The sequence below is a fragment of the Balaenoptera physalus genome (genome assembly GCF_965194825.1).
Source record: "Balaenoptera physalus genome assembly, chromosome: 14".
Lineage (NCBI taxonomy): Eukaryota > Metazoa > Chordata > Mammalia > Artiodactyla > Balaenopteridae > Balaenoptera > Balaenoptera physalus.
Window position 1 is genome coordinate 31,906,006 of NC_138893.1, and position 13,637 is coordinate 31,919,642.

General features: G+C 35.8%; 1 protein-coding gene across 11 annotated transcripts in view; it reads right to left on the reverse strand.

The window, feature by feature from the left end:
* Positions 1–275: 275 nt before the first annotated feature.
* Positions 276–13,637, reverse strand: part of PLEKHA1 (pleckstrin homology domain containing A1) — a 57,996-nt gene continuing 44,634 nt past the window's right edge. For 4 of the 11 annotated variants that reach the window (XM_082425035.1, XM_082425033.1, XM_082425026.1 and 1 more), the window contains 6 exons: positions 11,391–11,534; positions 9,765–9,833; positions 5,869–5,933; positions 5,179–5,242; positions 3,414–3,503; positions 276–796 (listed from right to left, as the gene is read on the reverse strand). In XM_082425035.1, the coding sequence (XP_082281161.1) occupies positions 482–796; positions 3,414–3,503; positions 5,179–5,242; positions 5,869–5,933; positions 9,765–9,833; positions 11,391–11,534 (747 nt within the window). In that variant the 3' untranslated portion in view covers positions 276–481. Of the gene's footprint in view, positions 797–850; positions 873–2,097; positions 2,169–3,413; positions 3,504–5,178; positions 5,243–5,868; positions 5,934–9,764; positions 9,834–11,390; positions 11,535–13,637 lie in introns of those variants that run through there. The other 7 variants (XM_082425034.1, XM_082425030.1, XM_082425036.1 and 4 more) reach the window with 5 other exon arrangements.

The following is a 13,637-nucleotide window of genomic DNA, read 5'->3' on the forward strand; positions in this document are numbered from 1 at the left end:
TTTACAGCACCACAGACGTCATGAGTTTAGATATTTTTGTCTGGCAATATTTCATTCAATAATATTAACTGGTAAGAATGTGTAGAGATTGAACATTTAATTGGAAGTCACTGTAGCATTTTTAAAACAAAATAATTAATAAGCATTTTTCATCTTTTAAATTGTGAAACATTTAAATTGTCAAATTCACTTGGAAAAAATATCACACACACACTTTTATCATCCCAATGAGAACAAAGCTTCAGACAGCTGATACTGAGATACTTAGGGCTTTCTTCTTTTTCTTTTTTTTTTTTTAAAGAAACTGCATTTAGTTTGGCCATGCCCTAGCTTCTTGGCTTACCAGCTTATAAAGAGAACACCGATGAGGCAGTACACTATACGCATTAAAGCCCCTTTCCCCTTTATCATCTTTGGCGAGAAGCCTCTTGAAAGGACACTGAGGGCAGATGAGGCGGGTCAGGCTCCACGTGCTTCCGTCTCACACATCACTGACTGGAAGGCTTGCGTCATCCAAGTCCACGGGGTCACAATCTTGTTCCTGAGGGCCATTTTTACTTCGAGGTTTTAGCAGAGCTTGTTCAGTCACTTTGGTAGCTGGTTCTCTTGGAGAGACAGTCTGGACCTTGAAGTTCCCTGGCTTGACCTTGGCAAGAGATTCGTAAAATCCTCGCTTCTCCATGGTAAAGCTTGAGACCAGAGAGTCGCTGCGAGAGGCTGTGGGTCGCGGGGTGGCTGCTGTGGCGCTGGCAGAGAGGAGCGCGTGTCTGGGTTCGGAAGGACAGCGGGAACGCTCCTGCAAAGAGGGGTGCTGGTCAGACACGGGCAATCATTAACGGCAAGGCTAGTAACTCAGTGTGAGACTTTATTCTCTGAAAAACAAACAGAGCGAAACACACACACACAGAGCAGAAGCATGAGCCATGCAGCATACAGGCGCAAGTTCCTCCCCAAAGCAATGCATTTTTAGGAGTGAGGGTAGAGCGAGGACAGCCAGCAGCCATTCCCACTAAGAAACCAGCTCTGCCACCAAAGCCAAACTCGGGAGCTCTGGCACTGTGAAGACTCAGTCAGCCTAAACGGGAATGCAGTGTGCCAACTGCAACTGAACTGTGTTTAACAGGGGGCCTACCAGCTTTACCATTTTATTTAACAGTTTATTCTCAATAAACACTAGGAATTATCCCACACATTTTAGAAAGATTAAAAAATGAAAATGCAGAATATAAAAATAAAAGGCCATTATCTCTTTAATAAGCAGAACTCAACATTTTTCAAACTTATTATTTTGTCTGGCAGCCTCACGAACTTAAGTTTTTGGTTCCCTGAATTTCACTGCAACCAATAATATCATAGTCTTTCCACTTCTTATTTAATTGCATTTATTTATTTTTGCATATGGCATACATTCATATGGCTTAAGATGTTAAAGGCAGGGAAGGGTACATATTTAAGCATTTATTAAAACTGTGGTGAAATAATTTCAGTTGTGAATATTAATTTCAATACGCTTCTAACTAAATCAAATCTGAAGATAGCCTGAAATATGACCATTCCAAATGCATTGCCATATAGTTCCTAATATATTGTGTTCACTTGTGACATTAGTGGCTCTGAAAACAAAGTGCTACAAACCACTAAAACACTCTAGATTCCCATTAGATGGCTAAATTTCACCTGAGATTTAATATACCATGCACACTATACTAATGTAGAGTTTATCCAATGCATGTGCACCCGTGAGTTTGAGCAAACTGTTAGCACAAAGGTGCATTTTAAGTGGTGTAGTATAAAAAATTTCAAAATACACGAAATACAGAAATTGAAACTCTTGTGGCAATTCAGTAAATTAAGCTTTAGTAGATATGACTTTTTAAATTAGTAAAGTTGTCTTTTTTTTCATTATTTATTTATTTTTTAATATCTGTATCCAACCTGATGACTGTAGTGAAATAGTTTGCGTTAGTGCTGACACAGTCAGTTATGATAACTGCAGAAGGCAGTTTGGTTAACTCAACTTTCCAGAATCAGTTGTTAAGTAGTGAGTAAGTCCGGGCCCTGTAGTAAGAAGGCACGTTTGCGTGAGAGCCCACATACGTGCTGCATTCCCCAGTTCTGGACGTATACCTCTGTATACAAGGATTCGACAGCCTTCTGGCCTGCCGCATCTGGAACACAGTGCAAAGCTAAGATTAGAGTTAACCTGTACTGGAGGGGGGGAAGAGAAAGTTCCGCTGATAGTTACAGCTTAGAGAGTCCAATCTGCCCCCACCACAAAGCACAAAACACAAACGCCCTTCTCCAACTTTTCCTCTTCCCAACAGACATTGTTTTTGCAGAGAGTCTCATACTTGACTGCTGAAAAGGTCACATAAAACACAGGCAGTTACAAAATTAACACCTATGAAAATAATTTCTGAGACATTCCAAACAGGATATAAGAAGGATAACTTTAAAAGTGAGAAAAATGGATTTGTATTTACTGATCTCGAGTCATTTCTAACAAGAAACGATTAAAAGACGATATTACTGCAATAGTAGGAATGCAGGAAAATACTGGAAGTGCAGATTATCAGCATCAGTGAGTCTAGATAATAGCGGCTGTCATGCTCCACATTAGACCGCCTTCTGCAGACCAATGTGCTGCATTTCAAGACGCTTGAAGGTTTTTCATTCCTTAGTAGAATTTGTATTTTCAGATCAGAGATCAGTGACCAAAGTATTCCAAAGCTAAATCTTATTCCTATGATGAACTTGTACATGACAAATTAAAAAGTAAAGACATTTTCCTTACTATCTGAGAATGTTTAGCTGTTTTAATTTTATTATTATACTACCAAAAAGATAATTAAGATAGTAAAAAGCAGCCTTTTAAATTAACCTAGTAAAAAATGAGAATGAAATGGAATATACTGACTGAGAACACTAGATTATATTTAAGGTTCAAGCTGCTCAACTGTCTTACAGCACTATTAAGGCAAAAAACCTAAACTGAAATTATAGGAAGTAAAAAGGAAATTGAGACCTTCACAAAATTGTGTAATGCTACAACTAAAGGTGCCTTACATGATTAGGCCAAATACCATACTAAGAATTGGTAAAATTATACCAAATCTGGACCTACTGACAAGTAAGAACTCCTAAAACAAAACAAGGAAATGTTCATTCTTTAGTTGCCCTGCTTGTGCATTTAAGACAATACAATGCACAGAAAGTTATATATACATAACACTACAGGAAGCATTAAATTAGAAATGCATTATTTTTTTGCAAGTCCAATTGGTATGAAAGTCAACATGCAGATAAATCTCAAAACAGAAAGAAACTGAAAGGATTAGGGGGAGAGGAAGAAAAATAACTTGACAGGATCAGGGGACCCAAGGGAGTATCACCCCAGAGAACAGGAAACATACAGAAGACGCTGATCTGCCAGGTCCCCGCTGTGCTACAATGGCACCAGAGACTGCTTTAATCCAACTGTGCATCTCTTCAGGGCTATCAGCCTAAGGGGAAGGAAGGATTCATTCAATTTTTCCTCAAAATCAGCTCCTATGTCTATAAATCCAATGTATTCATTTTGGTAATTAACAGTGTCAACAACAAAATCATTCTAAGGCAATGGTTTCCAAAAACTTTTAGAAATCACTTTTTTAAACCAGGTTTTGCTGGGTAACTTACAGAGATGTAAGTTGGGCATGTAATGTTTTAAGATGAGACACATCAAAAAGTGTCAATATGAATAATTCTGGAGAGAAAACAAGAAGAGGAAGAAGTTAAAGAAAGACCTTCTCATTTCTACTGCTATATTGTCTGAATTTTCAAGATGAATATTTATGTAATTGTGCAGTTAAAAAAACCACGGTGACATCATTTTATATGTTATTTTCCTAAAAATAATTTCTAACAGTGCCCTAAGTCGTCATATTCCAAAGCATCATCTTCCTTGATAGGACCATGACTTCCAATGTGAATTAAAAACCTTACTATGACTTTAATCCAATTAAACAAGGCCCTCAGAGGGGTGGAGAGGTACTGCCCTTTACTTCTGGATTCTACTATCTAGTAGTTTAAAATTTTTAAAGATACAAGTAATATTTTTGAACCAATGATATTAACAAAGAGTTTTTAAAAGGAAAAACTCGAAGTAGGCAAAGATAGAGTATACTTTCATTCACTACAAACAGGAGCACCAGTCTAGAAGTCAATTTGGCAAAATAAAGAGGTTTAAAAAAGTTCATGCTCTGATAGTTATACTTGATCTAGAAACTCGATCTAGTATTGTAAAGAAGTAAGAAATTCAGGCAAATTTATGCACAAAATGTTCACTACCACATTAAATCACAGTAAATGTACAAAAACTCTGTAAATGAGTGATCAGTAACAGTACAGTAGAGAAAGTTTAATTGTGAAACATTCATATAAGAGAGCATAGTTCTAAAAGGTTTTCAGAGAATTTTTGATGTAGAAAATAATGACTATAATATAGTAAACAAATAGGATATAACACTATATTGATATCATATAATCCCATTTGTTATAAAAAGATATGCTCTAATAAAGGAAAAAAAAAGAAAAAAATGGTTGCCTGAATGTGGAATTCTATATGTTTTATAAAACACTTTTTTCTTCATATTTCTCTGTATTTTCTAAAGTTTCTGCAATAAGCATATGTAATAACTTTTATAAAACAAAACCAAATGTTCTTTTAAAAAACTTCTAATCTAAATAAACGTGTTAAGTAAAAAGTGTATTTTAAACTTAAACATAGGATACTATATACCATTAGTGAAATGATAAGATACACTGTGCACTTTTATTATGGATATTTGAGCCCCCCTTCTTATAAAATTACCAAAAGGTGATATAATTAAAATTCCAAAATATGTGCAAAAATAATCCAAATTGAAAGTACACACTTAGCATCTAACTTAAATAGCATTTCCCTTCCTCCAAATAAAACTTAATTCCATTTGACTTACAGCAAAGAATACCCCTATTTGCTGAACATACGACCTGCCAATAATGTTATATATAACATTTTTTATTAAATTGGCAATTATAGTTGTCATATTTTTTGCTTATTTTTATGAGCAACACACATTTATTTATGTTTATTTCACCTCTAAAATTATTAATTTCTTGTTAGGAGGATCTATAATCTCCAAAGAAGTATCCTACCTGCACATAGAAAGTTCGAGACGATGTTACAATTTCAAAGAGGTTGTCTCTCATCATTATGTCACTGTTAACAAAAAAAATTTTCCAATTGTACTTAAATAGCAGTTGTTTGATAGTTTTCCTTTCACTTGTTTACCCAGTACCAAATATGTGTCAATGAGAAAATAAATATTAGAGATAAAATACTGATTTAATTGAGAAATACTAAGTGATCGTTTTCTAATTTATTTTTGCATTAAATTTTACATATTTTATATAGTTGTATGTACTTTTAGAAAGGTTCATAAAACAACTTTAAAATTCAAAGTTTTCAACTGTGAAGAAATCAGTTTGCTCAAAGAAACAATGGCACAGTTAACATTCTTATAAAGCTCTATTCTGCAGCAACCCTGAAATACTAGAATTAATAATACATCAAAAAAAAAATACATCAATTTGTCAAATATGATAGCTGTTCACATTAAATTTTGTCCTTTCCATTAATAAGCTTAAGAACTGTTTCCTAATTTGTAGTTTTCAAACAAAAAAAATCTCAATACTCTATTTAATCTGAAGGTTTTGAAAGTTTTAGCATAACCCACTAGCAATAACACAGAAAAATATCATCTGTAAGTACATCAATTAAACTAAGGAACTATATATCGTGTAATAATAAGTTGTGCCAGGCACCAAGTCAGAGGTGGTGCTTACCTTTGCTTACATTCCTGGACTTTATGAACCTCTTTAAGTGGTATTACACGGAGAGGTTCCTTTTCCTGTCAAAAAAAGCAAATAAACAGATACATGACATATATTCTTAAAATCCTTTTAAGCATTAGTTGTTTTATTTAGAGGTCTATGCAAAAATCATGCTTCTTTCCTGAAGCACATCTAAGACATAAGTCTACCTTCTTGAACCATCCAGCATCAGAATAGCTCAAATACTATAACCTGATACACACTGTGATCTGAAACAAGGAAACTGGCATATAACCCATGTTCACATTATTTATGTGCTAAATGACAGTGTAGCTTATTAAAAACCATTAACCATCAGACTTTTCCTCGATGAACCCCTATATACCCAGTAAGTGGAGTACTTCCTATTTTGGAATGTTATTTTCATACAGAGGGTACCAGAGTAGTGAATACCCAGCTTCTCTGAGTTAAATTTGTCATTTTAGGAATATCACTTTTATATGAATACATCATTTTAACAAGCACAATTTATTAAACATTTACTAAGTGCCAGGACATCTGCTATGTTTTAAATGTGTTATCTCACTTTCCACAACCCTGGAAAACATGCACTATTACTCACCTGAGGAAACAGGATTAGACATATTAAGTACCTCACCTAAGGTTACAAAACTAGATATAAGATTCACATATAAGATATAACTAGCTTCCTAGTTAGCACAGTACTTACGGTAAACATTTCATGAAATACTATATACTGTATTTCACTGAAAACGACACCATGAGTTTAAGACATACCATTATTTTATGCAGTACTAAGAAAATAATTAAACCATGGCTGAGCACTTTTTTAAAACCAAAATCTTTTTTTTAAGTTTTAGAAAACAACTCATTTTAAGGTAACCTCTAGGACGGCCTCTTCGCTCTGCTTGGGCTCCGACTGCCCACACGGGGCTACGCTGGACACTCCTGCTCCTGCACCACTACCATGGACACCTACACTGATTTGCCTCGCCTAAAAAATTAACATCTGAATTGTTTGGAACTGATGGGAGGAAAAGAGGGAAAACAGGGTGACGAAGGATCCCCCCAATTTTTAAGGTTCTTTACATATTACAGATATTAATGTTTTATCTGTGATACATGTTATTAAATATTTTCTCCAGTTTTTCTTGTCTGCTGAAATCTTTTATACCTACTGAAAGAAACTTTTAAATTCTTATCTTTCAGAGAAACATACAAAAATATTTACAGATGAAATGATATGCCTAATATTTGCTTCAAAACAGGAAGGGGGAAGTAGGTGGTGGTACAGAAGAAACAAAACTAGTCATGCGTTGATAATTATGAGATCTGGGTGATGGCTATATAGGGGTTCAGAATACTATTCTATTTACTTTATGTTCAAACTTTTCCATGATCAAAAGGTTTTGTAAAAGAGCCCTTTTATACTTTAAACATCAACTTTTATCATATATTATCCTTGAGCATATATAAAAATATATAGGCAAAATAAATGGGTTAAGGTTTTTTAAAACCTCACATTCAGATCCCAGCTCACTTTCTGACTAGGAACCATCAATGTCAGTGTTTTTCACTCCATACTATTCTCTGGGCCAGAAAGAGCACTGGTGATAATACAGCATTTCCTAAGAATCTCCCACTGTGTCCCTGAGATTTTCTTCCAACTGCCAGCAGCACCCTTTTCTGCAGGTTTTGATGCTGGTGTCTTCTGATCTTACCCAAAGGTGCTGTGCACACACAGGCAATGACAACTACAGCACAGCTGCTGCCTGGCTCCCTCACCTTCAGCAACTCTAAGAGACCTGAAGATTTCAGAAATGTTAAAATGGGGGGAGGGGATGTGCATCTTAGTAACTGATAAAGGTCAATAATTATATTTAAAGTGTTCAGGACTTCCCTGGTGGCGCAGTGGTTAAGAATCCGCCTGCCAATGCAGGGGACACGGGTTCGAGCCCTGGTCCGGGAAGATTCCACATACTGCAGAGCAACTAAGCCCGTGCACCACAACTACTGAGCCTGTGCTCTAGAGCCCGCGAGCCACAACTACTGAGCCCATGTGCCACAACTACTGAAGCCCGTGCACCTAGAGCCCGTGCTCCACAACAAGAGAAGCCACTGCAATGAGAAGCCCGTGTGCCGCAATGAAGAGTAACCCTTGCTCGCCACAACTAGAGAAAGCCCGCGCGCAGCAACAAAGACACAATGCAGCCAAAAATAAATAAATAAATTAATTAAAGTGTTCAGCTTTATCTGTGTTTGCTAAATACTTAACATATTCCTGAACACACATAATATAATTTCCCTACCTCCTATGATAGGTTCAAGTATTCTTTCATCTCAAACTTTACAGCATAATATCCACATGCAGGTTTTCAAATTATAGTAAATATTTCTGTAATAGCTCTTGTCTCATTATAACTACTGCAGATGGCGAGGGGACATGTCAATTTCTCTGGTAAAACTGAACTCCTGAAGGCCAGAACATCACTGACGGCCCTCTTATTCTCAGCTCCCAGGGCACCAGGGCCGTGGAGAGCTCAGTGAATGTCTGGTGCAGGAAGGACTCCTCCCAAGAGGACTGGCATTAACTGAAAGCAACGAATCAACCTGCCAACCAAGCACAAGGGTAGCTTCTGAGACACCACGGCTGGTACTTTTTGAACCAAGAAACTACTGCTTCCAACTGAGGCTCTTAGGTTTTGAAGTCTAAGAAAGGGTCCCATGCTAAAATGGCTATTCTTGTTATGCTATGTCATTTTTTTATTCATTCAAAAACACTTATTGATTATTTTCTAAGTACCAGGTGCTGTGTTCATGAAAGGGTACAAAAGAGAATCTTTGCTCTCAAGAAGCTCATGCAATTAACTGGTAAAGACAAGTATGCAAACAATTACAAAACACAGTGGGAAGTATTATGACAGAAGTGGGCATCAGGTTCCATGTATGTAAAGAGAAGCCACTAAATTCAGAGTCCAAAAGCTTTCCAGAAGAACAGACACCTGAGATGAATCTTAAAATATTCCCTTCCTATTCTCCAGTGCTCTGTTGTCCAATAGAGTAGCCACTAGCTATGTGTAACTATTTGAATTTATATTAATGAATACTAAATACAACCGGTTTTAATTTTAAAATTAAATACGGTCAGGTTCCTCAGTCACACTAGCCATATTTCCAGTGCTCAACAGCCGCATGTAACCAGTAGACCTGGCCAACGCAGATAATGGAACATTTCCATCAGTGCAGAGTACAGCTGGACAGTGCTGTTCTGGTACCGTCCTTCAAATACAATGTATGGTTCCCCCCTCAAATGTCCCATAAAAAGAAGAGGTAGAATCGCACTCAATTTATCCAACAATCTATTGCAGAACTCAGGTCACATGACAAGAGTATTTTAAATAAGGATGTTACTCAAACAAGTGAAAGACGGACCTTCAATCTTTGATTCTACCTTCAGATAGGACAAAAATATCTTATATGAAGAAACTTAAAAGTCAATCTGAAATAGGAAAAGAAAATATCAAGAGAGGGCAGGGAAGAGAAGGCAGAAATACAGAGGGTCAAATGTTGACTTTCAGAGACTTAATTCTTTCTACCACCTCCTCCAATGCCCATTTAGAGGAAATCTGTACACTAAGGGGTTCTGATATTTTTAATTCTTTCAAGGTAGAATGCCTTTGAAGATACACTCTTTTTATTTAAGATGTATTTAGCAAAAATACCATTAACCAAAAGCATCACAACAAAATAAACTGAACTGTATATACCTCTCAAAACCAGAATTTAATTATTTTAAAAATAGAAAACAGGACAAGAAATTATATAATCACCACAGCGTAACACTCGTAAAACATTTTTAAAGCAACATTTATGACACAGCAACATACCAGTTCAGATTTGAAGTAGCCTATTGTGTTTTCATCCAATTGAAAATATCTTCTCTTCCAGTTTTTCATCTATCAGAGATGAACACAGATATAAAACTTCTGTTTCTAAGAATGTCAAATGTTAGTAACAACTTAATTATTCTGATATGAACCCAAAATCAGAAATGTCAAGCACTGGAAAACCTTACTACCCTCCCTTAGTGAGGAGATACAGGAAATTTCATCTCTTTTGCTACTCAGGCCTTGAACTCCTAATTCAACTCTGGTGGCTGGCTTTCAGCTCTTACTGTATGATTTTATAACACGGTCTTATATTTTTCATGCTCTAAAAGTTAAAAAAAAAAAAAAAAGCACTTCCCCATCCCCCACAAAGTAAATGCTACCAAGAGTTCAACAGCAAGCACAGGAAACGTTATTAAACCACATCAAACTTCTCATCTGTAAAATGTATGAATCCTTCTATAGGTACTTTGTAATACTAAGAACGAAAGCAACACATATTTAATAAAGTGAATCTGCTTTGTACAAATATTTTCTGTCAGTGAAGTATAGTTTTTGTGAAAGTACTTCAATATCTCTAAGGGTTAGTTAGTATTTTGGATTTAAGAGTAAAACAAAAAGAAAGGAATGTCTCTTTAAAAGCCCTAATTAACACTCGACCTGATGAGAATTCTGATTTTACCCGTAGACATGCTAGAATGAAAAACCTTCAGCCCTTACCTTCATTTCCCTTAGCCTAAAGAAGATCAAACAATTAGAGCTGAAAGAACCTTCCTCTGGTTGACCTAAGCTAATTAGACTTGCCAGGAGTGATGTGAGGTCAAGCAGAACTGCCAGTAGACATTTAAGTACTTCTTTACTCACAGAAATTTTTAAAATTTATTTTTAAACTTTGAAGTTTATTTTCTCATGAAAGTCTATAGATTTGGTTCACATTTTAGAAAGGTATTCTGGATTCATAAATACTGGTAAATTTACTTGCTCTTCCCATAATTCATCATTATGGATCTGGTTGTGTGAGAATATCTGGGCCAAGACGTAATAGCTCTTACTAAGGACCAGGTGCCATGCTAAGTGCTTTCTATTTACATCTTTCAAAAAAAACCTCTGGATGGTAGGTTTTACAATATAATTTTCCATAAAAAGAAACTGAGAGCCTGAGAGGTTAAGTAAGTAGCCCAAAGTCTCAGTGTTTTCAACTGGGGTCGGCCCAACCCTGTATCAAGTAAGTGATCCTTCCACACCCTGCTCCCCTGGTCTCCCCTTTCCTGCCAATCTCCCTACTAAAGCTCCCTTTCCCTGACTCATTCCCAAGGGGGTAAAAAAATCAACAGAGAAACTTTCTGGAATAAATTTAAGCTGTTAGGAAGCTCATTTAAAATTGAAGGTTAGTGGTAATAAGCATTAACTTATCCAGCCACCCACAGACCAAGAAAATAACAGCACTGACTTTTGAACACAGAATAACCCGTATTCTATCCGATGACTCCTGGTCAGTAAGCTGGTCTTTCACTTTGGATCTGTCACAAAACAAAGCAAACCCTAACCCTAACCCTAACCCATGTTGAGAGTTTGCTAATATGTACTCATTTTTCATTACTTCACATATTTTGTTAAACTACTCACCACTGCTCCTTGTTTTACACAATATCCAGCTTTGATAACTGCACTATCTGAAGACGGTTTAGGAGTAAAGTAAGGAAGATGGCTTTGTGACCGCTTCAAATTATTTCTGTCAATACTTTCACCACCTTCATTTACTTCTTCTTTCTAAAATGAAGCAAAATAAAGATATTCTTTTTTTGCTTGTTTACCTTCAAAGCATACTTGTAGTTCACGGTGTCATTCTAGTAGAAAAATCTTAAAATCTATCTTAGTTCAGTTAGAAACACGGATCTTGGAGTAAAGAGTTTTCTAATTAATTTGAGATACTTAATCATAACTTTCAATACCACTGATTAAACCACAGATTTCTATTTCTCTTTTTCTGCAAAAGTCCTGCCACCAGTGTTTTTTGGTTTTTGTTTTGCTGGGGGAGGTGTTGGATGGGGGGGTATAACTTTTAATTTTGAAATAATTATAAAGATTCACAGAAAGTTGTAAAAAACAATGTACAGGAGGTCCTATGTACCCTTCAACCGGTTTCCCCCAACAGGGAAACTGTATAACTATAGCACATTATCAAAACTGACACTGAAACGTTTTGCAGACCTTATTCATATCTCACCCGTTTTACATGCATTCATTTGTCTCTGTATATATCATTCTATGCAATTTTATTGCCAGATCTGTGTAACCACCACCAGCGCCAATGTACAGAGTGTTCACGATAGGCTTCCCTGGGCTACCCCTTTAGAGCTTCTATCCCCAGTTCCTTGGCAGCCGCTAATTTGTTCTCCATCTTTATTATTTTGACATTTAGAGAGTTTAATATAAATGGAATCATACAGTACGTGAGCTTCTGAGATGGTCTTTTTTCACTCTGCATTCACTCTGGAGATTCATCAGGTTGGTCCTTGTACCAACCGTTTGACCCTTCTCATTGAGAGTAGCATTCACGGTTTGGACGTACCGCTGGCTAATTCACCCACTTAAATGGCACTTGGGTTGTTACCACATTTGGGCTATTAGGAATAAAGCTGCTGTGAACATTCACACTGTTTCTGTGTGAACATTCACGCTGTTTCCGTGTGAACATAAGTCTTCATTTCTTTAGGATAAATGTCTAGGAGTGCAAATCCTAGGTTAATATACTGATTGCAAGTTTACTTTTATAAAAAACTGCTAAATTCTTTTCAGAGTGGCTGTACAATTTTACATTCCCACCAGTTATGTATGAGTGATTCAGTTTCTCCTCATCTTTGTCAGCATTTGTGTTATCATTAATTTTTAGTTGAGTCATTCTGATAGGTACATGGTGGTATCTCATTGTGGTCTTAATTTGCATTTCCTTACTGGCTAATGATGGTGAACATCCTTCCTAGCACTTATTTGCCACCTGTGTACCTTTTATCTTTTGATGAAATCTCTGTTCATGAATTTTGCCCATTTTCTAATTGGACTGTTTGGTATTTTTACTATTGAGTTTTGATAGTTCTTTGTACATTCTAGATACAAGTGCTTTGTTGTATATGCGGTTTTGCAAATATTTTCTCCCAGCATGGTGCTTTTCTTTTAATCCTCAACAGACAAAACATTTTTAATTTTGATAAGGTTCAATTTATCAATTTTTTCCTTTTATATAGATTGTGCTTTTGATGTCAAGTCTAAAAACTCTTCACCTAGTCCTAGATCCTCAAGATTTTCTCCTTTGTTATTTTCTGAAAGTTTTGCAGTTTTAATTTTTTTTTTAATAGTTAAGTGCAGTGCTTTTAAAAAACTAACTATACTCAGGTTTTCATGTTCCCCAAAGCATTAGCTTCCTGTTTATTTATAACGTACAACACAGGTGATAATCTATTCTACAAATCAACCAAAGGTGTATTTTCAAGAACTCCTAAATCTCGAGAGAAAAACTAAGTACTCAAGTCATATCTTAGGGAATTTTCAATCTGTTCTACATTTAGACAGGTCAACAGCACTAATTATGTACTTAACTTTGTAATCCTAGCACTTAATCTGCTAAACCAATAGTTACTGAATAAATTAATCATGCAAATGAGATGTCACTTTGTTAATGTTATCTGAATGCTTTTATAATGAGTAAATACTACTTTAAATAAACTATATTGTAAAATGATAAAGCAATATAATTCTTTGGGATCTTTTTAATATTGCACCTGCCATACACTCTTAGAACCTACTGAATAATCGATACCAAAATTAAAACACAAATCTTAATTCTATACAAAATTAAGACAGCCACAGATACAA